We start from the raw sequence: 24,290 nt of genomic DNA on the forward strand, positions 1-24,290 counted from the left end.
GAGCTTCTGGTGCCCCAGTTGGAACTGATCAGCTGAGGGCACTATCTGTTCAAAAATGGCAGTGCTTTCATGGACTGGGGGCTACTCCTATGTTTTGGTACATGAAAGTGTTTGTTCACATAAGAAAAATACAGAAGTCTTTAAAAAAACAACACCCAAAATTAAGCTTCCGTCCATTGTTTCCCACATAATCAAAGTGTGACAACCAGAAAAGCCAGAGCAATGAGTTCACGAGTTTTTAATTGTATGGCTTTTAGTTGATTTATAACCTATCAATTAAATTTGCATAAATTGTCATGTGCATTAAAAAAACACACCAATTATTCTGAAGTAAGAAGCATAATTTGTTTTTAGATGCTGTGCAAATGTCATCATCTTAGAAGAGACAAAATGCAAGAGAAAAGACCAGTTCCTTTAAGATGGTGCCATCTGAATTTTTATGAGTACTTGCATTAAATGAGGTATGTTTTAAAAGATCTGTTGCTTTATTAATTGAAGGTACCTTTTTAGTCACTAACAGTTGTTTTTTTTAAGTAATTTACTAATTAAACACTGCAGTCCTTTAAAAGATAACCATACTTAAGACTTAAGAGGGGAGCTAAGGAAGAGGGCACATCTATGTGTTACACACGTTTCACAAAGTTCCAAGAAATCTGACCAGATACTATGAAATTTGGCCCTTGCTTCCTGCCTCTCAGAAGTTATATGGTCTATTCCTTTACTAAATCAAGATTCTCAGTCCAAGCCTCCATATGCAAGGCATAAGCAGCTCTCCAATGTTGCAACAGCAGTCTTCTGCCCACAATTATGGCCCTAAAAAACCACAAGTGTTTGAAGAAACCATGGTAGGAGATGACTGATAGTAAGGCATACAAATGTATCCAGGACAAATTTAATTCTGTGTTCTACTAATTTCCAGAACAAGGTGATGCTCAGGTAGCAGCACAACAGGTATTAGTTTGGGTGTTTCTCCTGACCACAGTACAACTATGTTTTTTTACAATAAAAACCACTTTTAAAAGGCTAGACCAGATTGTTGTGTGGAATGTGAATAGTGAACCATTCACAACTAGCCATGTTTTCATTATTTTATTCAGTTGTATTATTTCCTAGTAGCAAAGTCCTGGGTTCAAGTCTACAAGACAAGTGAAGGCTGTAATCATAGACACACATATCAGAGTACATTGCCTGCTCTGGACAGCCTTGGATCTGAGCCCCAACTGAGTGAAGCTCTGTTTGGATTCTTTTTTCTGAAACAGAACATAGATATGGAATACGTTCCACCCAGGATCTAATCCCTCACCAAGATTAAAGACTTTTCCAACTGCATTTCCCCAACAGCTATACTTGAAGACACATCCACATTTAGGGGACCTCCAGACTGGTGTCTTATTGTGGGTGCATTCTGCAAGATGTTCTGGACACACAAATGGTGCATTTGTGGCGGTTTTATTCTGCTTTATTAGTTGTTCTGCAATGCTTCCCCAGTGCTACCACATTATTGTTGTCCGGAGGATCTATAGCTAAACAAAAGTGGGATAAAAATAAATCAGAACATTTGTCACATGAAAAGTAACAGGAATTAAGCAGCATTATAGGACATAACGCTGATGGGAAATGAAGCAGCGTGACATCCCCAAAACTTTTGCAGCTGCAAGCAGTATTGAAAGTGGGATCTCATATAACTGCCCTGATGGCATCGTGAGCACAAATACAGTGGTACCTCGGGTTACATACGCTTCAGGTTACATACGCTTCAGGTTACAGACTCCGCTAACCCAGAAATAGTACCTCGGGTTAAGAACTTTTCTTCAGGATGAAAACAGAAATCGCGTGGCTTCGGCGGCGCACCAGGAGGTCCCATTAGCTAAAGTGTTGCTTCAGGTTAAGAACAGTTTCAGGTTAAGAACAGACCTCTGGAATGAATTAAGTACATAACCAGAGGTACCACTGTAATCATGCATGCCTAATAAAAAGGACATCTGGGCGGGGGGGGGGTCTTCAGTCCAGCGTTGTGTTGTTGGGATAAGTCCCTGTTGCTTGCTTCTCAATTTATTGTAGTGGTAGCCATCTGAAAAAAGCAGAGTTGGTCTGACGAGAGAGGCAGATATGAAGAAAACTCATTTGTGTCAAGATCCCAGCTGATGCCTTCAGATAAATTTGCTCTCAAAGAACCGTACACTCCAGCCACTCCGTATACTCTAGGCCTGAGGCCAGATCCCAAACTCTTGGCAGTCCCATCCATTCTTTTTTTTAATGAACTTCCCTCATTTAATTGGGACAGGCTGCCCTTCCTTTGTTAATTACACTTCTGAGCAGGAGGCTGTTTCAGTTTGGATGACCGGTCAGAGGAAGGCGAGGAGGTTGTTTCCATTACAGAGCTCAGAAGTGTGTGTGTACTGTGTATGCAGGCTGGCAAACTATGTGAAGGAAGCTGAAAGTTATTGTAAGTGTGTGAGCCTGTGGAACATTATCCTCCTTCAGAGGAAAAAAAAGATGATGATAGTCCTATGCAAGCAAAAACTAATGAGGTACCAGGATATGTTCTTAAGGGTGGGCGGGATGTTGCACTATTGTCCCCCTTTTATGGTACAGCCCTCTTTCCCCAGTGAAATATCTTGAGCCACCTTACCCTTTAATAAATAAAAATAATAAAGTATGAGCATGCCACTTAGACACACTATGACAAAATTGCCAGCCTTAACACGATGCATTCTAACAACATAGGTTGGGTTTCCTAGATGCAGAATTTGAGATAATTAATAGCATAGGGTTCTCGACACCCCAATGGCACTGATGTTTTAATGGTTGGTTTTTACCATAGCTTATTCACTGCAATGCATTCCAATTTGCCAGTCTTGCAAGAACTTCTCTCTGCCCTGTTATTATTGTGCAACCAAGTTTTTCTTAATTCTTGCATTAGAGGAAAATGGAGAGGAAGGCCAACTTCTTGTTTCCTTCTCTTTGTGAACATTCTCTTCTCTCAGGCCACGCTGGAAATGGAGCAGTCTGCAAATCCCCATGTCTTCCTGTTTGTTTTCTTTCTGGTGGTTAGCTCCTGGACAACCTCTTAATTTAACTCTGGAGCCATTTTCCCCAGCATTCGTTGACTAAGGACATTTTCTTTGTCTCTGGTGTCTCAACTTTTGCCATACTTTAAGCTGGGCATGCTAAAGTTCCCCAGATACCCTTACAAATGCATGGGAACCAGGATGTGGCAGAACAACTGAGCTCAGTTCTCTTTTGTCCATATCATCTTGCTTCTTTAGAACAGGGATGGAGAACCTGTGCCCCCCCCCCAATATTGTTGGACTCCAACTCCTGTCTTCCCTTAGCATTGGTCATGCTGCGAATTTAACATCACCTGGAGAGCCACAGGTTCCACACCCCTGGTGTGCATTCTATTCTCATACTTATCCAGACAAGAGCAAATGATGGAAGAAAGAACTCTCATCAGTTCAGCTATATCTATGTTCACAACCAATTTCATTTATACTTTGGGTATCCATGATGGAACAGCTCTGTCTGGTGAAATGCCACTCTTGGAAAAGCGATAAGCACTGTTCCTGCACATCCATAGGATAACATTATTTATGCTGCATGGCGATGCATTTGGAAAAATTCTACCATCTCTTGCTTTCATATTCAAAGTCACTAAAGTGGATTGGAGTACACATTTCATTCATAATAAATTCTGAACAAGTTGAAAATGTAAATACTTTTGCAAGTCTGGTAGTGGATTCCAGATAATGTTAAGGAGCTTACCATTAATCCACTTTAAATGACCACCAATGCAGCACAATTACTTCTTAACACATCTTAACCTTTTGTGCGCATGGCCAAGAAAGTTAAAAGGATGGTTTCTCACTGTTATTAATAAAGCACCATCAATACACATGGCACATTGCAAGTGGGCAGGTTTCTGACTTCAGGGTTGGTTTTATTAAAAAGCCAAAGTGACATGGATATTTCCTCCTCCCTTCCTAAGCCCAAGCCACCATTTTGCCTTTGTGAAACATTTCCAGAAAGCTTCTTTCTTTCTTTCTCTCTCTCTCTCTCTCTCCCCCCCCCCCCACACCTGGATCACTAAGCAGCCCCAATTTCTCTTTTATCATTACAGATCTTTCAAAATTCTGCTGACTGGTGAAAACACCAGTGAAATGGTGGAATAATACCCTTTTCCAGGTAAAAACAAATATGCATATTCACATATTGGGAGGGGGAACACCTGGATTATGTAGCAAATGCATCAAAGCCATGCAGCTATCATACAAAAAAAGAGAGGATTGTTTAGAAAGACTCTGAATGATAGTTCTCTGTGGCAGGAAGTAGCAGTATTAAGGTTGCCTTCTTTACAATGAAGGCTAAGGTTAAGCCTAATGAAGGTTAAGGTCAGGCTACTGAGTGCAAGCCCTTACACCCTCTGCTGGTTGTACTGTGTTAGGCTTGCCTATAGGTAGAGGAAAGGAGGGAGGAGTGCTGTCCTCCACCACCATGAGCTGAAATGTTCCTCCTCCTCATGGCTTCCAGGACAAACATCTGTCCTGCTGGGATCATAGGAAGCTGTCAGAGCATTAGCCCATCTATCTCAGTATTGTCTATACCAGGCATCCCCAACCTGTGGCCCTCCAGATGTTTTGGCCTACAACTCCCATGATCCCTAGCTAACAGGACCAGCGGTCAGGGATGATGGGAATTGTAGTGTAAAACATCTGGAGGGCCAAAGGTTGGGCCATGCCTGACCTATACTGATTGGTATCAGCTCTCCAGTGTTTCATACAGTGTTCTCTCCCAGTCCCGGCCCTACCTGGAGATGCCAGGGATTGAATCTGAGACCTTTGGCACGTGAAGCAAATACTCTGCTCTAAGTGTTGACACTCTGCAGTGTTTCCCAAACGTTTTTGGGCAACGGCACACCTGTTTACCGGAAAAAAATCTCGCGGCACACCACCATTAAAGCCCCGTCCCGTGACGTCAGCGCGCAGCGTCACGCCGGGAGGGACGCACAAAAGTGAACGTTTTTTCCCTTCCCCTTGCCAGGGTGGGAGGAGGCAGCAGAGCGAGGGACTGAGGGACGGCGGCAGCTGAGGCGGCGGCGGCTGTTGTGGTGGTGGCGGCGATAGCGGGCGGAGGAGGAGCCGTCGCCGGGAGTTGCTGCTGCTGCTGTTGCTGCTGCTGCCCGGACATGCCGGCCTCCTCCTCCTCCGCTGTCTCGCGCTCCTCCCTTTTGCGCGCGCTGCCCCGCCGCTCGGCACCACCACCGCGGAGCCGCCCCCGGCTCGACGCGGATCCTCGCCGCCGTCGCCTCTCGCCGCCCGACTCGCCCGCCTCCCTCCCACGGCACACCAGCCGGTGTCTCACGGCACACTAGTGTGCCGCGGAACACCGGTTGGGAAACACTGCCTTAGAGCAGAGACCTGCATGGGTTGTCACCCTGGATATGTCCCTTGACTTCTGTCCCACCAAACTGAATGGAGCCTACCAGCCACGCATGATGGCAGGCCATGTGCTTGATAAGCTGGTGCTGCCGCATGTGGCTGGGGGCTTGTGTTCGACTTGCAGGATCAGAAGTTGTGCAGACCTGCCAGAGTTCTGCATGGCTGGTTTGCATAACTGATGCCAATGTGAGCAGTGGCGATGAGTCACACAACATGGCAATTTATATGACCATTTTCAGTGCAAGCAATAGCTCTTTCAAAAACACCCCCCCTTCCAAATCTGGCTATGATACAAGGTCAAAAGGACCTAATGGAACTGCCTGTTCCCTAGGAAGCTGCAGCTCGAGATACTAGCTGGTCACAATCCTGGTGTACTATTGACTCTAGAAGATTAAAGTTTGGACGGTTCTTTGCATTATCTGAAGTAGGCTTGAATGTCTGCCTTGAGGGCACAAATGAGGTTTTTTTCTGTCTGAAGTGCAAAAAATGGAAATGCTGACAAGGTCTTAGGCGAGCTAAGACAACACACCAATGTGAAGAAGATGCAAGATATGTTAATCCATGTGGCTAGCAACACTAAGTGAATTTTGTGAGTCTTCCTGGAGCCCAGGAAGACTTGGGATCATGTCGATGCCTAAAACAATTGAAAACTGTTTCAGCAGGTTTTACTCATTTACTAATATGAAACAAAATTTAGTTGTGAGCAAAGGAAGCAATCAACAATCAGTAAAATATTTTTGATGTGTTAGGGAACAGGGAGTTTACATTTCTTCTCTGGGCTCAATCTTAGATTCAGCTCTATTTCACAAAAACAGTTTTTTTCTGATGTCAATTCACATCTTTTTTGGAACACACACAGAGAAGAAAACTTTGTTTTAACATTCCATTGCTTCTTATAATATTTTTACACTGAGATAGGCATAGTTAATTTTAATCTTGCATATGGTAATCTTTACATGTAATTGGCACTTTATTATTTCTTAGATTTTTTTTCCTTCTGCCAAGATTTATTTATGTATAGTGTGCTGTTTATTTCTCTTTGATATTAGTATGATTATGTCTTTTATAAACCAAAATACATTCAGAGGTCTTCTGCTGATGCATTCAACATAAATATTTCTAAACCCATTGTAGCCTCTCAGGTTCTGTTTGGTCACCACTCTCTCACCCACTGGGGGAAATTATGAATCTCACTTTCACTCATGGTGAACCTGTTTGTGATAAGCAAAGAGATGCCAGAGGAAAGGATAAGGGGTAAATTAGCAAAAAAAGATTATAACCATGTGCATTAACTTGCAATTGCCAGCCAAGGAGCAATGGACACATTCTTTGCTGGAACTAAGATACTGTATTTTTCCATGTATAAGACTAAGTTTTCCCCCTAAAAAACAATGTTAAAGATTAGGGGGCATCTTATACACCAATAGTGCCAAGGGTGGGTTGGTGATTCGTGAGTCCCCCAAAATATACATGTGTGAGTGGGTGTGGATGGGTGCTTTTGTATCAGGTTAGCCATATTGATTCGTATGCTGTTGGTGGATTCTTGTCGTTGTCTTGTTGGGCTGTGTATGTGATAAAGATGCTTAGAAAATTCTGAGACGTTTTCCTGGCATGCCAGAAAGTGCTTAGATTAAAAATCCAAGTGAAAATTAGAGAGTGCATTTTGTGATTTTTACTTCTGTGCAGATGTTTTCCTTTACCCTGACCCACCCCAGTCTGTACCTTAAACTGTTGTTGAAGGGATGATGAATGGAGATGAGATAAACAGTTTGGGGTGCCCTGCCTCTATAGAATCAACAAACCTTAAATATTTGTGTTGTGTCCCAGTAAGACTTAAAAGAGCTCTTGCTGTTCTAAGCTTGACCTGTGAAAATCAAAAGTGGGAGTGGGAGTGATGTTGGCCCAAAGTAGGGTTGCTTGATGCTTAAAGGTGGCAGGGGCGGGGGTGGGGCTAGAACTGCACATCTAGGTAAGTGCATTTACATTATAGGTAAAATGAGGGTCTTCATACAAGAAAGCGATCATGTGCATGGAACCGAGAGATAGTTATTTCAGATGAATGAATAACATGAAAGTGATTTTGCATACATGGCAGGAAATAAGGTCATTCTATTCATTGAATTTGTTTAGGTAAAAACCACTAGAATGTGATAAAGATCTTTCTGTTGTTTTAGAAAAAGGAGAGAATCCCTTAAAAAGACTCTGAAGGGGTTGGGCGATTCTCTCCACTGTCCAACTCAAATTCATTACATTTTCTACACAGTGTATTAAGGGAACCCATCAAAGCAATGCAAACATCAAGTTACAGATAACACTTGTTGCTCATTTATGATTTGAAAGAGATCACGCCACTTCAGTCGTTTTACAACACTGGATCCCAGAATCTAGAAGCCTGTGAATTAAGCACAACACTCTCAAATCCACAGTTGAGCAATACTTTCCTTTGGTTCCGCAGCACCAGCATTCAAATTCTCCAGAACTCTTCACCGGGCTGATGAGAGTTCTAGTCCTAAATGCCCTGAGAGCACCAGGTTGATGTTAAAAGCAGCAGATGGAAACCAGCAAATGAAGGAGAAAAACTAGGTTGGATGCTGAAGCCACTATCTGCATCAGAACCCATTCAATGATCTCTATCCCGTGTCAAAGGTTCAGGGGTGAAAGCAGAAAGGAAATCCCCTTGTTGCTGGTCATCCAATTTGATTTGCATGTTGGCTACTAATAAGGTACTAATGCACTGTTGTGATAATTTGCTCCTTTTGCACATAGGGAAAAATAACTTTCATGACAAGAATCATGATTTCCAGAAGCACATACCTTGCTTGTTACAGAAAACCTGGTCCAAAGGTCTCGTGTTGTGGCTGGGAACAAGGGGTTTATCCTACACCTGAGTTTCCCCACTGCAAAGTTAAACCTGACGTGTACACAGAAAGGCAGAGTGGTCTGATATGCAAAGAGCTAGGTGTGCATCTCAAGGTCCCGAGTGCTAGTCTTGCCTTTGCTGGGACCTGCATGCATGGCCTTCCAAAGCAGCTCACTACCGTTATCCCCCTCCTTTGTGAAACTGAAATAATTATAGCCTATTCCCCTGGATTGTTGATATCTGTACTTGTTGTTGTTGTTTAGTCCTTTAGTCGTGTCCGACTCTTCGTGACCCCATGGACCAGAGCACGCCAGGCACTCCTGTCCTCCACTGCTTCCTGCAGTTTGATCAAACTCATGCTGGTAGCTTCAAGAACACTATCCAACCATCTCGTCCTCTGTTGTCCCCTTCTCCTTGTGCCCTCAATCTTTCCCAACATCAAGGTCTTTTCCAGGGAGTCTTCTCTTCTCATGAGGTGGCCCAAGTATTGGAGCCTCAGCTTCAGGATCTGTCCTTCCAGTGAGCACTCAGGGCTGATTTCCTTAAGAATGGAGAGGTTTGATCTTCTTGCAGTCCATGGGACTCTCAAGAGTCTCCTCCAGCACTATAATTCAAAAGCATCAATTCTTTGGCGATCAGCCTTCTTGATGGTCCAGCTCTCACTTCCATACCTCACTACTGGGAAAACCATGGCTTTAACTATACGGACCTTTGTTGGCAAGGCGATGTCTCTGCTTTTTAAAATGCTGTGTAGGTTTGTCATTGCTTTTCTCCCAAGAAGCAGGCGTCTTTTAATTTCGTAATAGAACTTTGGGAAGTATTGTGTGTGTGTAGCAGTACATCTTACAAGTTGCTGTCCCTTCCCGATTCGATTTGCTCTTGGAGCAAGAGGAAAAACTTAAGAGGCGATGAAAATAAATCAATAAATCAAATCCTTACCAAAGAAGAGAAGGCAGCCCCACATCAAGGGGGAAGCTCTTGGGTGTGGCCTCGCCAGCTCCACTCCCAGCCGCCTGACACGCGAGAAGAGAAGCCGCCTCTTCCACCTGAGAGGGTCGGAGGAGGGGCTGACGGGAGGGGCGGCCCGCCGGCTCTTCGCCCGCTCCCCATTTTCCGACAGCCAGCCGGGGAGTGCTTGGACTTAAGGGACTCCGGGAGAGCAAGAAGGCCGGAGCGGCGGCGGCAGCAGCCAGAAGGAGGGGCGGACCCTCCGCACACACAGCCCCTTCGCGCCCCCCGCCCCCCTTGGCAACAGCGCCGCTGGGACTCCGTCCAGATTTCCTTTCGGCTGCCTGTGGAGAGCCGCTTGGTTTCCTTGTCTCTCCGATGTGCATCGCGGAAAGCGCTCAGGCGGGCTCCCGCTGAAGGAGGAACTGCAGCGTTGCAACGGGAGTTGGCAGATTATGCTCACAAGCGGCGGCGGCGGCACCACCACCAGCAGCAGCAGGTAACTCCCGCCTTTCGAGGGGGAGCGGATTCCCCAGCAAGCGGTGCAAGAAGAGCAGCCGCTGCTGCTGCTTTTTCTTTCTTCCTTTCTGTGGCTCTGCAAGCCAGGTGGTGCAAGCAGCTTTGGCTCCGGAGCGAAGTGATGCCGCCGCGTCCGGGCGCTCTCCCTGTCTCGTGCCGGCGGGGTGTCCTGCTGCCCCTCTCCGCCGGGGTTTGGTTCGGGGGTGCGCGCGCGCGTTGCCTGGGCTTCGTCCGCGCGCTCCTCCTCCCACGTGTTGCGCCCGCCGGGCCTCCTCCTCCTCCGTCTTCCCGCGCTGAGGATCCCGCGGCCCTCCAGATGGTGGCTGGACTGCAAACTCCCATCACTTGCCTGACCATTGGCGGTGCCGATGGGAGCTGAGGTGACGTCTGTCAACATCTGGAGGGCCGCAGGTTCCCTGCTCAGCGCGTTTACTCGACCCTAAGTCCCGCGGAGTTCGGTAAGAGTGTTTACAATTGCAGCCTAATTGCACTTACTGGAAAGCGCGTCCCCTTGAACGGAAAGGTTCAGTTTTGATAGTGAGTGACGTCCAGTGTCTATAATGGGAGGGTGCTGGGTCTGAAGAAACTGGCATCTTTGCAACTTCTCTGCAATCCTACATGCATGGAGCTGGTTTGATGGTAGTTACTTAGTAGGAAGGAAAAGGCACTCTGCATGTGGTCAGAGGCAATTCGCCTTCTGCATTCTGGCTGAAATGCTTCCCAGGATAAGTGGTGGCAACTCAGAAGAAGCCCTCTCTTCATCCATTTTCTTTCACAGTCTGCTTCTACTTCTCGTCTGGTTTTGTCCTCACCTGTACACCAGCTGTTAATAGTCTTCTAAAAATAATAATAATAATTGTTCTTCTTCTTGTGGATGTTCTCATGCAGCCAAAGGAATGTCAGCCCTCAGGCCACTCCAGGCAGGGAGTCCCTTCTGAATTCCATAATAAGTTGCATTGTCAACCAGCTGTTAAGCCCCCTGGGCCTCTCCTTTTGACAGCTCGCCCCCATGGAGCAGGGAGGGCAGAGTAAATGGATGATTGCAGGGGGTTGTCCTAGATGACCCTTGGGGGTCCCTTCCAATTCTATAATTCTATGATGGTAAGTTCCCCCCCCTCCCATGGCCCATAATTTGTATAACACCTTTTAAGGCTTGAGGCACACTGTCACCATTTATTCTCCTTTTACAGATTGGAAACTGAGGCTGAGGCCTTACCCAGATAGCCAATCAAAACACATGCTACCCACATTTCAGCCTTTGTGGGATTCTCCTGCTACAAGCCTCACATTAAAGGCAATGAAGTGATAGCCAATCCATGAATAAGATGTAGAGGTGTGGGAGCCATATTTTAACATCTGTGCAGATGTACCATCTGGCTATGGAAACAGAGGGAACAGCCTTCAAAGAACTAAGGAAATCATCATTTTTAAAGCAAAAAGTACATGAAATGAAAGAGGAACATAGGAGGCTGACTTCTGCTAGGCCAGATTATTTGTTGTCCGGTACTGTCTACAGGCACAGGGTCTCATGCAGACAAGGGCGTTCAGAGGGGGGGGGCGATCCGCCTCGGTTACCATTCCGGGGGGAGGGGGGTTTGACAAAATGCCGACCCCCAATTGGCAGCACCCCCGGGACGTGTGCCATGCCCCCTGGGACACGTGCCACTCCGGGTACTGGAGCAGGTTGCTTCGCCTCTGCATGCAGAGGTCTTTCCCCATCATGTAATACTAGCTGGAGATGCCAGGGGTTGAGCCTGGGACCTTCTGCATGCCAACCACATGCTCCACCCGTGAGCTGTGGCTCCACCCTCCATCCCATACACCAATGCTGCAGGGTAGAGGGAAGCTTTGTTCACTATAATTAGAATGAATGCAATAACTTTTTTAGGTGGTGGTGTGGAAATTACATTTTTCCCTGTGGTGTGACAAAAAAAAAACACCAGAATCCAAGCTGCAGAAATGCAATAACTCTGCAACACATAAGGAACAATAATGCTAAAACAATCATGCATTTACTGTGGAAAGGACCCTGAAAGTTAGCAACTTTCCAAGACTTATCTTGTGGTTTGTGGCTGAGCTGGAACTTCAATCCGAGATCATATGGCAATGCTGTCCACTGAATGCACTTGCTCTTGCCAAGTCAAAAGTGGTTTCCTGAGGCTATGAATATTAGGCCAAGGTGACCCACCTGTTCATGCATATTGCTTTCAGGACTCTAGTGGAAGACTGGAGTAAGTAGCAGTTAGTTAGGCAAAGAAAGTGGAAGGACTCCAGAGTGACGCTCTGATGATTTGAAATAACTTTCTGGCATGGTTTTGCTCATGTGGAAAGGGGAATCCCCATATTCCATCTAGAGGGTGGGTCCCATTCCTGAGTCTCTGCTCACTTCGGTTACTGATCTTGCATCTTTCAAGGTCCAGAAAAACTTGCACAAAACCCAGAGCTGCTCCAGTCAAGTATGCCTTGGCACCTGTTTTAACAGTAAAGTGTCAGATGAACTATGTGCCCAGGGGGAGCTTGGAGGCGAAAGGAAAGGAAAATCCAAGGCACTAGAAAATCCGGGAACTTAGGAGTAGAAGCACAAAACAGGGAGCAAAAAGCAGCTGGAGGAGAGAGGTGCTGTGAAGGGCTGGGCAGCTGTGCCTAGGGTGGCAGGTTTTACTGTCTGTACTGTACACACCTTTTGCCCCAAGGCTGAGATCTTTTCTCAACTCCTGCAAAGCTATTCAAAGACACTCATTTGTGAGCTTTGTTTGCCTTTCACAAGGGCTGCAGGGGATTAGTCTGAAGATGTGTGGTGAACACGGACTCCTCTGGATGAGCAGGACATGAAAGGGGTGGGAGACATAGAAAAGCACAGTTTTTACACTTATGTCTGTGTCTGTTCTGTCACACCTACACAGATGTATGTGCTCAGTCTGTTCTGTGTGCACACGAAGCATCTTAGATAGTAATATACGCCGTTTGCATGCAGTGAATCTCCTGACACTGCAGGCACTGTGATCTCCGGCACAGTTAGAGTTGCATGTGGATAGTGATGTGTATGCAACTTGCTGTGAGGCTGGCCCCAAAATTACTCAGGAGAACAACATAGTCCTGGCACTCTACTTGAGTCATGCATATGTCATTGTGTACAATGGTGCTTCCTCTTTGATGAGTATGCCTGGTATTAAAATGGAAAGAATCCCCAAATGTGTAAATGTGTGATACTTGGGCGCTTAATCCCTTGGCACGAGAGTGAGCAGTTCCATGAATAGATCACCGGGCGTTATTTCCTTTCCTTTTTTCCAAAAAGTGGCTTGGGATGCATGTAGTTTGGAGTAGGACTATGGGGCAGAAGGAGTTTTATTTTATTTTTTTATAAAAATTTTTATTGGTTTTACAAGGGTTTTTATAACAAACAAACATAAAAGAAAAACAGACAAACAAACAAATATAATTTCAAAATGTCCTTTCATAAACTTCTTTCCTCGGACTTCCCCATACCTCCCCTTTCTGCATCCTCATGTCCAAATTTTATAGCAACTTATAAATGTTTTTTCCGATCTTAATTCATCATATTCCTTTCTTAATCTAATCTTATATTACTGCAACCCTTTCTCTCTGTAAAATCTCGACATTCTAAACTTCATCAAGTTTATAATAGTTCTTAAGATAAATCTTAAATTTCTTCCAGTCTTCTTCCGCAGTCTCCTTTCCCTGGTCACGAATTCTGCTCGTCATTTCCGCCAATGTCATATAGTCAATCACTTTCATCTGCCATTCTTCCAAGGTGGGTAAATCTTGTGTCTTCCAATACTTTGCGATCAGTATTCTTGCTGCTGTTGTTGCATACATGAAAAAAGTTCTATCCTTTTTTGGCACCAGTTGGCCGACAATGCCCAAGAGAAAGGCCTCTGGTTTCTTAAGAAAGGTATATTTAAATACCTTTTTCATTTCATTATATATCATCTCCCAGAAAACCTTAATCTTCGGGCATGTCCACCAAAGATGATAAAAATTACCTTCAGTTTCCTTACATTTCCAACATTTGTTATCAGGCAAATGGTAAATTTTTGCTAGCTTAACTGGAGTCATGTACCACCTATAGACCATTTTCATCACATTTTCCTTTAAAGCACTACATGCCGTAAATTTAATACCAGTGTTCCACAACCTTTCCCAGTCAGCAGACATAATATTATGACCAATGTCCTGTGCCCACTTAATCATAACTGATTTAACTGTTTCGTCTTGTGTATTCCATTTCAACAGCAAGTTATACATTCTTGACAAATTCTTAGTATTGGGTTCTAACAATTCTGTCTCAAGTTTTGATTTTTCCACCTGGAAGCCAATTTTCCTGTCTTGTTTAAAAACCTCCATTATTTGATAATAGTGGAGCCAATCTTGTACTTTGGGTTTTAATTTTTCATGGCTCTTTAATTTCAGTTTCTCTCCATCCTGTTCTAAGATCTCACAATACTTTGGCCATCCGACCTCCATATTAACTTTCTTGTGGGCCTTAGCCTCTAAGGGTGACAACCATCTAGGGGTTTTGTTTTCCAACAGATCTTTATATCTCATCCAAACATTAAACAACGCTTTCCTTACAATATGATTTTTAAAGGCACTATGCACTTTGATTTTGTCATACCATAGATATGCATGCCAGCCAAATGCATTATTGAAACCTTCTAAGTCCAAGATATCTGTATTCTCGAGGAGCATCCACTCTTTCAGCCAGCAGAATGCTGCTGCTTCATAGTACAATTTTAAGTCCGGCAGGGCAAATCCCCCTCTTTCTTTTGCATCTGTTAAAATTTTATATTTTATTCTGGGCTTTTTGCCCTGCCAGACAAATTTCGCAATGTCTTTCTGCCACCTCTTGAAACAGTCCATCTTGTCAATAATCTGCAAAGTTTGAAATAAAAATAACATTCTAGGCAGTACATTCATCTTAATCACTGCAATTCGGCCTAACATTGACAATCTCAAATTTGACCATATTTCTAAATCTTTTTTAATTTCTGACCAACATTTTTCATAATTGTCCTTATACAGATTCAAGTTTTTAGATGTTAAATTAACCCCTAGATATTTCACCTTCTTAACCACCGTCAGACCTGTCTCTTCTTGAAACTTATTCTTTTCCATATCTGTTAGGTTTTTCCCTAAGACTTTAGTTTTTTGTTTATTCAATTTAAATCCAGCTACCTGTCCAAATTGTTGGATTATTTCCAACACTCTTTTTGTACTAGTGTTTGGCTCCTGCAAGGTCAAAACAAGGTCATCTGCGAACGCTCTTAACTTATAGTGTTTGGTTCCGACCTTTACACCTTTAACCTGCTGGTCATCTCTAATCATGTTCAGCAACACCTCCAGGACCGAAATAAAAAGCAATGGGGAAATTGGGCACCCCTGTCGTGTTCCTTTTTCTATCTTAAGTTCCTCAGTTATTACATTATTTACAATCAACTTAGCTTTTTGTTCGGAATATATTGCACCCATACCATTCTCAAATCCTTGTCCTACCCCCATCCCATGAAGATTCTTTTTCATAAAACTCCACGAAATATTGTCAAAGGCTTTCTCCGCATCCACAAATATCAAAACTGCTTTAGTATTTATGTTCACCTCTAATTTTTCCAAAATGTCTATTATATTCCTAACATTGTCTGAGAGGTGTCTTTTTGGGAGAAAGCCTGCTTGGTCTCTGTGAATCTTCTCCATCAATACTCTTTTAAATCTTTTTGCTAAAATGTCTGCAAAAATTTTGTAATCCACATTCAATAACGAAATTGGGCGGTAGTTCTTCAGTTGAGTCTTTTCAGTCTCTGTCTTTGGTATGAGTGAGATATATGCTTCTTTCCACGATTCGGGTGCCTTTTTTCCCTCTAAGATCTCGTTACAAACTTCCTTTAACGGTTGTATCAGCCATTCCTTTAAAGATTTGTAATATCTGGAAGTCAGTCCGTCTGGCCCTGGAGATTTGCCCAATTGCATGTCCTGAATGGCACCCTCTATCTCTTGTTCTGTTATTCTCTGGTTTAGATCCACCTTGCTATGATGAGAGATTTTTTGTAATCCATATTTATTAAGGAATTTATCTATGTCCTCTTCATTTTGTAATCCTTGGGAATAAAGTTTTTTAAAATAACTCACAAAACAATTTCTTATCTCGTTGGGTTTAGATATATTTTTTCCATCCACTTCTAGACTTGTGACTGTATTTAATTTCTGTCTTTTCTTAAGTTGCCATGCCAGAAGTTTACCACATTTGTCTGCCGACTCAAATGTCTTTTGTTTCATTTGCTTTATTTTCCATTCTATCTCTTGGTTCATCAATTCCATATATTGTGTTTGATACAACTTAATCTCCCTCAAAATCTCCTGGGACTTTGGTTTTGATCTTAATTTTTTCTCTCCTTCTTTTATCTTTTCCAAAAATTTTTCCTTTTTCTCATTCTGTTTTCTCTTCTTTATTGAATTTTGTTGAATCAAAAATCCTCGCATCACAGCTTTACTTGCGTCCCAGATCACTCTTTTTTCCACATCGCCCTTTAGATTGATTTCAAAATAGTCCTTTAGAGTTTTTTGGGCCTTCATGTGGATCTCTCTATCTCGGAATAGGGTGTCATTCATTCTCCATCTAAACTGACCAGTTGTTGTAAATTTCATTTCCATCTTCACGGCGTTATGGTCGGAACAGGTTTTTGGGCAGATTTCTACCTTCTTAATCTTCGGAGCCATTCCACTAGTAACCCATATTTGGTCGATTCTGGTCCAGGTCATCTTTGCATGGGAGAAAAAGGTTCCCTCTCTTTCAAGAGGGTTCCTTGTTCTCCAAATGTCTATTAAGTCCATATTTTCAGTCATTTCGAAGAAAGTCTTCGGGAGTCTCCCTTCTTTAGTAAGTGTCAGTCTTTGTGTCTTGTCCATGTTTGTAGAGACTACACCATTCATATCTCCCATGATTATCATATTGTATTCCAAATAATCCGTCAAAGTTTCATGGAGTTTTTTGAAGAATTCTGCTTTACCTTCATTTGGTGCATAGATCCCAATTATCAAAAATTTTTCTCCTTGTACCTGAATCTCCACCGCTAAATATCTTCCTTGTTCATCTTTGAACATCATTTTTGGAGCCCACTTCTCTTTTACATAAATCACAACTCCTCTTTTTTTCACTTTGTCCGACGAAATAAATTCTTGTCCCAATTTTTTATTCATAAGCAGTCTCCTGTGTGCTCTAGTTATATGGGTTTCCTGTAAGCAAATCAAGTCCAGTTGTTCTCTATACAAAATATGGAATACTTGTCGTCTCTTCAAAGGACTGTTCATCCCATTACAATTCCAGCTAAGGAATTGCAGGGCCATCTTGTTATTTTTCTGGTATTCCTCCAACAGCTCCCAATTGTTGTTCCTCCTCTGTTGGTGGTGGAAGATTCTGTCCAAACGAAAGGTTCAGGATGTCTATTACACTCTTTTGCTCAGCAATTGGGTCTACAGTTCCTTTCTGTAAATCTTCTTGATTTCTTTGCAGGAACCTGTCTTTATCCTGTATCGTCTTTATTTTCACCTTCTTCCCCCTATAGTCAAAAGACAGTCCCTGTGGAAATTCCCACCTGAAGAGAATGGTGTTCTTCTTCAACAGGTAAACCAAATCCTTATAAGAAGCTCTCAAGTCCAAAATATGTTTAGGAATGTCTTTAAAGATCTGTATCGGTGAGTTCCCAATTTGTAAGGCCTTTTCAAAGTGCAGTCTTAGAATTTTGTCTCTTTCCTCCTTCGATCTCAAGGTAATCAGGCAGTCTCTCGGCGCCTTTCTGTTCTGTCTTCTGCCCAGTCTAAATGCTGTTGTAATTTTAAATTCGTCTTCCTCTAGATCTTCCCAGGAATCAGCAAACTCTTTCGTTAAAAAGTCCGTAAGATTGTCTCCTTCGTCCTCTGGAATTGATCGTAGTTTCAAATTCCTTTCTTTTCTTTGTAGTTCCCACAATGCCAGAGTTGCGTCGTGGTCATAGACCTTCCTGGCAATCGGTTCTAATTTTTCCTGGGTCTCTCCAGCAATAGTTCTGGCTTCCTCCGCAATTTGACGTGTGGCAGAATTTTCTTGCGTAAGCCTGTTTATAGATTCTGTATTCAGGTCAAGTCTTGTTGTTAAATCTGTCAATTTCTGTGAATTCTCTGTCAATTTCTTGGTATTTTCAGCCGTCTGCTTTGTTAGATTCTCCAGAGACTGGTTTATCTTAAGAAGGGCTTGCGACACTGCATCCATGGAGACTGCTGTACCTTTTTCTTGTCCTGTTGTCACTGTAGGGGTTATGCCTGAGATCGAGCCTCTTTTCTTGTGTTGCTGTAGCTGTTGTTGATATTGCCTTGTCTTGGCTCTCGTGCTTATCTCGTCTGCTGGGCCACTCATATCCCAAGGTCGTTTCCCACGAGAGCCTTCTCCTAAAGGAAAATTCCACTGTCCCAAAGCGTAGCAACTTTTAATTTACCCTCTAGAGGGAGCAAATCAAAATGTCCGCAAACAAAGGCAAAGAGTATTTAAAAAGCAAATTTATCGGGAGGCTTCTATATGTATATTGCAACACTTTCCCGATAGATAGAGTCCCAGCCTTCCCTGATATATTGTGTCCACAGAGTCCCAAAACTTTGTAACAAATAAGCAATGAGACTTCCACTTTGTTACTTTCACAGGAGTCTAAAGTCAGTTCAGTGTTCCTTTGTTTTAATAGCAGTTTGTGCCAGGTTGAAGGCTGCAGAGAGTTCCCTTTCCTTTAAGTTGGTCATGCAGCTTATAAAATCACTTATTCCTCCCCTCTGCCCTGCAAGCTAGAGGGGATAGTCAAAGTCCAAATGTCGGATTCAAGCAGTTAAAGACAATATCCCATATGGATGCAGCTCAGTAACTTTCGTTGCTTTAATTGTCATGCAGTCGGGGGAAGGCAGACTTCCTTAATTTTCGCCTTTCCCGTTTTCAGCCTAATTTCAAGTAGTTTTGACACGAATAGAGGTTCAATCTTACTCACGGGTCTTTTTTGTCCAGATTATTCAGGAAGGGAATCGGCGCTCTCCACTAATGGCGACGCGGCTTCACCCTGCGGGCTGGGTAGCGATTCTCAGCACCGCGCTCCCCGTTGTCGTTCCGGAGCCTCCGAAGGAGTTTTAACTCTTTGCCCCTGCACCAACCATGCAATGCAAATGTATTGCCTTCCTAAAGCTGCTGTTAGCATCAGAGGGGGAAAACATACAGACACACAAACTGTACCTGTATCTCTCTCCTTCTCCTTCTCCTCCTCCTGCCAGAGCTCCAATCCAAATTTGGGCATGGCTATTTTTTAGAAGAGGAAAATTGCATTGGGACTTCTGTGACTGACAGTGTAATCCTATGCAGAAGTAAGTTCTATTGAGTTCAGGGAGATTTACTTTCAGGAATATGTGTGCAGGATTGCAGCCTGAATCTCCCATGTTGGCACTAGTTTAGCCTTCTGGTGCTTCTGTAGGATGAGAACAGTAAAACCAGGGCTTTAAAAAATTTTTTTAGACCATCTAAATTCTGAGCAACCAAATTCTGTGCTAAAAAAAAGCTGAATTCTGTGACTAGTATGAATTATGAACATTTTCATAATCTATCCTATTCTCCTTAATTTGTTCTATTGTTTTTTCCCCTCTTGCGAAAAAAAAATGGTTTTGATGGAAGCCCTGACCTCTGAGCACTGCAACTTTTGTCCAGTCACCTTCTGATATTTCAGTAAGTGTTTCCCACATTCCCTTGAGCATCTTTACAGTCAAAAGCATCTTTACAGTCAAAAGGGCTGGGAACTTGCAGTTTTAAAAAGGAAAGCTAAGATTGTTGGCACATTCAGCCAAAGTTACATTTTTCTGCACTCTTGTAAAACCACATAGTAGGCACAGCACTGAGTAAAGCTCTCAGCAGCAGGCGTGGTTCTGGCTTGGCTCGTAGGAGACTTAGGGTAGTTCAAAGGGGGGGAAGTATTCGACTCTGCTGCTTACCTTTCTTTTTTGACAGGGAAGCCCTCTCAAAGTGTGCTCCAAACCAGCTGAACAGCTATGATGCATTGACCCTGTTGCAAAAAAAGAGAGGATTGATATCTTTTGTGCAACATTCTTTGAATGATCCAATCCAGTATAGTAGGTGTGTGTTTGCAGATCTTGGGCCTGAAGGCTGATGATGACTGTGGCCTGATCTGCACAGTACAGTTAAAGCAGCATTATGCCACTTTAAACAGCCCCCCCCCGAATCCTGGGAAGAGTGGTTCATTAACAGTGCTGAGAGTTCTTAGGAGATTCCCTGTTCCCCTCATAGGACTACAATTGCCGGAGTGGTTTTGCAGTTAGTCCCTTTTCCCATGGAACCCTGGGAATTGTAACTCTGCGGCAGGAATGGGGAGTCTCCTAATGACTCTCAGCACCCTTAATGAACTACACTTCCCAGGATTCTTTGGGGGGAGCCATGACTGTTGAAAGTGGTATGATGCTACTGTACTTCAATTTATAGTGCAGACAGGGTTTATGGGGCATAATCCACAACACTGAAGAATGTCAATAGGCATCTTAATTCATTGGTCTTACGCCTGTTATAGCTCAGCTGCAGAGCTTGGGTTGCCATAGGCATCCCACTTACAATTAATAATATTAACTATGCAAAAACAAAGTACAAGGAGGTCTCTTGTCTGACTCTTCCAGGAGTACTTGATTGCTGCAAAGTAGCACATGGCTGGCCAGGAAATTGATGGTCTTGGAACTGAGACAGGCTTCCGGGAGGTAGGGTGGTAGGGAGCCAGTGTGGTGTAGTGGTTAAGAGCGGTAGTCTCGTAATCTGGGGAACCGGGTTCGCGTCTCCGCTCCTCCACATGCAGCTGCTGGGTGACCATGGGCTAGTCACACTTTTCTGAAGTCTCTCAGCCCCACTCACCTCACAGAGTGTTTGTTGTTGGGGAGGAAGGGAAAGGAGAATGGTAGCCGCTTTGAGACTCCTTCGGGTAGTGATAAAGCGGGATATCAAATCCAAACTCTTCTAGGGATTTCCAAGCTGCAATTGTACTGCAGGAGCTGAATGCAGCACTATGATAATTCTCTGTGCAACTGACACCTCCAGTGTCAGCCCTTTCCTATTTATACAGTGGTACCTCAGGTTAAGAACCTAATTCATTCTGGAGGTCCATTCTTAACCTGAAACTGCTCTTAACCTGAGTTACCACTTTAGCTAATGGGGCCTCTTGCTGCTGTCGCGCCGCCGCCACCCGATTTCTGTTCTCATCCTGAAGCAAAGTTCTTAACCTGAGGTACTATTTCTGGGTTAGTTGAGTCTGTAACCTGAAGCGTCTGTAACCCAAGGTACCACTTTATGTCTTACCAGGATTTTCATTCTGTTCTTTGGTCATCTCTTGTTGAGGTACTACATACTTCCTCTAGGTCAGCCTTTCTCAACCTGAGGGTCCCCAGATGTTGAACTACAACTCCCATCACCCCCAGCTAGCAAGGCCAGAGCTCAGGGATGATGGGAGTTGTAGTCCAACAGCATCTGGGGAACTACAGGTTGAGAACTGCTGCTCTAGATGTTGCTGTACTATAGCTCCCATCATCCCTGAGCACTGGTCATGTCTTTATCATGCTTGCAGTCGCCAATACCAGTGTGGATGACTAGAACTAGGACTGTCAAGTGAGGTGTTGCCGTGATTTTGAAGCAACTTGCAACTGCTCATGTTACGTTCTTGCCTCCTGAGCCATCATCTTTTCTCTTGTTCTCTTTTACAGACTCCCACAATGAGAGGGGAGATGCTGTTCCTCACTGCGCTCCATGCCACGCTCTTTGCTTCAGCGCAAGTTATGGCTCAGAAAAGGGAGAGAGGTAGGTGGATTGTGACATGTGTAACACTATGGAATGGTTCCATAGCTCAGAGTACGTGCTCAGCATCTGAAAGAGCAGGGCCTGGGCCGGGGGGTGGGAATCCTCCAGTAGAGACCTTTAGGGCCACTGTCAGTCAGAAGACCAGGGCTGGTCTACCTCAATGTAAGGCAGCTTTGTGTCTTCATCTGTGCATGCTAAGAACATTTTAAAAAAAACTCACACGGGTGCTATGCAACTATATGGTTGCATAAGCACAAGGATTAGCAGTAGCACAATGGTTCCCCCCCTCTCCTCCAACCCTGTGCACCCTGCCCCATACCCAAATCCGTTGCAGAAGGTTGGAGGAACCCTCAGAATACACTTGGGAAAGGGAAAAGTAGGAGAATGTTCTGTTGTGCAAAGAGAATTTTTTGTTCTGATGGAACGTTCTCCTTAGCACTACTTTGAATACAACACCTGCCAGAGTCCTGTCCCAAGGATCTTATTTTTTAAAAAAAGATATTTATTAAAGTTTTTAAAGTATAACAGTAAAAATGAAAAATAAAAAGAAGCATACAAAATAAAAACAGTTAAAAAACACATTGATTTTCCATAACATATCTTCCTTACACTTATTTCCCCGGACCTCCTCGTACCTCCCTTTTTTGTATTCCACTTCAGTTTGTTAGTTCAGCAAATCCTTACCATTAAGCTTTTACCCTTTTGTAAACCTTTTTTCCTATCTCTTAAAGCATTACAGCTGGAAACCACTTAGTTTCTATCCAACATCCTTCTCGCATTCATTAATTTTACAATATTTCTGTAAATAGTCTTTAAAGGATCTTAGTCTGCATTCCAGCAAGAGAGAGTGAAGGGAGAGGAGAGGGTAGCAAAAAAGGGGGGAAAGGGTGAAGGAATGGAATAGGAGAGGTGATGCTTCCAGCACCACTCGGAGGCTCATGCTAAGGGTGAACTCGGTTTGGCTGCATTGCCCTGCTGGAATGAAGATAGAGGTGGCATATGCATAGCTCTGACTCTCTCTGTTTACCAGAGACAGTCCCTGTTTTCTGATTTCTTTTTCCCTGGTGAAGCATTATCTCTGCATTGCAACCGTTGGAAGATGACAAAGATGGCTACCTGCAATGCACTAGGTCCCTTAGACACCAGAGAAGCTGCGAACAGAATAGAACTGCTTGCCATGCTAAGTTGTGCCTTCCCCATTCCTTTATCATGGAAATGCAAGGGACATGGTGTTGTGGAAGCAACTCTTTTGCGTTCGTAACTGTACTGCCTGCTGTGCCTTCATTTATTCATGCCTTGAGGAGAGCTGTGTATTGCCTGCTGTCCCTCTGCCTATGTATCATTTGCATATGTATCATACTGATTTGAGCATTAAAACTTTTGGAAAGAATCAGCACCTGAGTTCATGGACTTTAGCTAGGATAAGCCAGGATACCTGGTGTAAGCAGCAGTGAGGCTGCTGGCAGGAAGTTGGGTGCACAGGCGCTCCTTCTCACCCATCTCTCCCGACCCCTTCCTGTCCTACTTACAGTCTCCAGGCATTTAACATCCTGGCTTTGAAATAAGCTGGGATTTGTTAGGCAACTTTAAACCATGGTTTAATGCTGGCTTCTGGCCCTCACTCCTTTAGAAGCATTCAACCATAGTTGCCAGCTCATGTGTAACAGAAAGATATGTTCATGTCATGAACCTGTCATGCAGGGGGCACGCTGCTTGCACTACCTAGAGCTACCCACCTGTCAAATGCGTGACTTTGCAAGTCTCCCTTCACTCCCATTTTAAACATCAAAATCTCTGGTTCAGAGGTTTCCCACCCACGCTACAAGCATGACAAGCGGTTTGATGGTTCCACCTACCCTAACCACAACTTAACACTGATAATTGCTCTGGCTTTGCTTCGAGGTAGTTTGCCAAAGGTTTTGTTTCATGTTGGAGTGTTTATTTTGCCGAGAAAGGTCCATTGCACTTAGTGACCTTTCCTCTTCCACCCTTTCTCATCCTTCTCTCTTGCCTGAGAGCTTCCAGATCAAAGATAAGCATGCAAATGTTCTTGGCTACCTATCTAAAGTTTCTCTGTTCTCATTCATGTTCCATTCAGTGTCCCATTGGTACCAATACACTCACTTCCTCTTGATATCCAAGGAGAAGGAGTTCATAGTTTTAGAAACTGATTTTCCCCTTGAGGAGCATATTGTGTATCTTATAGCTCCACTGAGGTGTCAAGAACTGGCTTCTCTGCAAGTGTTTGCAGGTAGGCTTGCACTTTCCCATAGCACCTGGCAGCAGGAGGAAAAAAATCAATTAAAAAAAAACCATCTTCAAAAATGTTGGGCTCCACTCCCTGACTGTGTGTCTGGGATGAAGCAAAGGAATTTACCATGGTCCCTTTGTTACAGAAAAAGACACTCCTTCTCTATTCACCTCCTAAATCAAAAATCGTGATTCTAGATAGCATTTCTTTCCCCACTTCAGCTGTGCCAGTTATTAAGCCAGGACGTGCTGTCTCCTCTTTCCCCTCCAATCCTTCCATAGGATGGAGACTTGGGAATTGAGAGGGCCAGTTATGGACTTGATGCACAAAGAGGGAAAGAGTCAGTCACCCTCTTGGAATAGGAATGGTTCTGTCTGCCCCTGTGGGAGCTGGAGCCCCAAGCTGTCTCTTTCT

The 24,290-nt window shown here is 43.8% G+C and overlaps 1 protein-coding gene and 1 long non-coding RNA gene across 7 annotated transcripts in view; one reads left to right on the forward strand and one right to left on the reverse strand.

Moving 5' to 3' along the window:
• Positions 1–410: 410 nt before the first annotated feature.
• Positions 411–21,625, reverse strand: LOC309525425. 2 transcript variants are annotated; one of them, XR_014216264.1, is made up of 3 exons: positions 21,540–21,625; positions 9,238–9,756; positions 411–1,523 (listed from the first exon to the last, which is right to left on the reverse strand). It is a non-coding gene; the product is annotated as an uncharacterized lncRNA (long non-coding RNA). The 2 variants fall into 2 exon arrangements; XR_014216265.1 differs by lacking the exon at positions 411–1,523 and having other exon boundaries at positions 7,685–9,756.
• COL7A1 (collagen type VII alpha 1 chain) overlaps positions 9,638–24,290 on the forward strand; it is a 121,549-nt gene continuing 106,896 nt past the window's right edge. For 4 of the 5 annotated variants that reach the window (XM_082209112.1, XM_082209111.1, XM_082209109.1 and 1 more), the window contains exons 1-2: positions 9,638–9,745; positions 21,532–21,625. In XM_082209112.1, the coding sequence (XP_082065238.1) occupies positions 21,541–21,625 (85 nt within the window). In that variant the 5' untranslated portion in view covers positions 9,638–9,745; positions 21,532–21,540. Of the gene's footprint in view, positions 9,746–10,093; positions 10,224–21,531; positions 21,626–24,290 lie in introns of those variants that run through there. The other variant, XM_082209113.1, reaches the window with a different exon arrangement.

Source organism: Podarcis vaucheri (genome assembly GCF_965113315.1).
Source record: "Podarcis vaucheri genome assembly, chromosome: 2".
NCBI lineage: Eukaryota > Metazoa > Chordata > Lepidosauria > Squamata > Lacertidae > Podarcis > Podarcis vaucheri.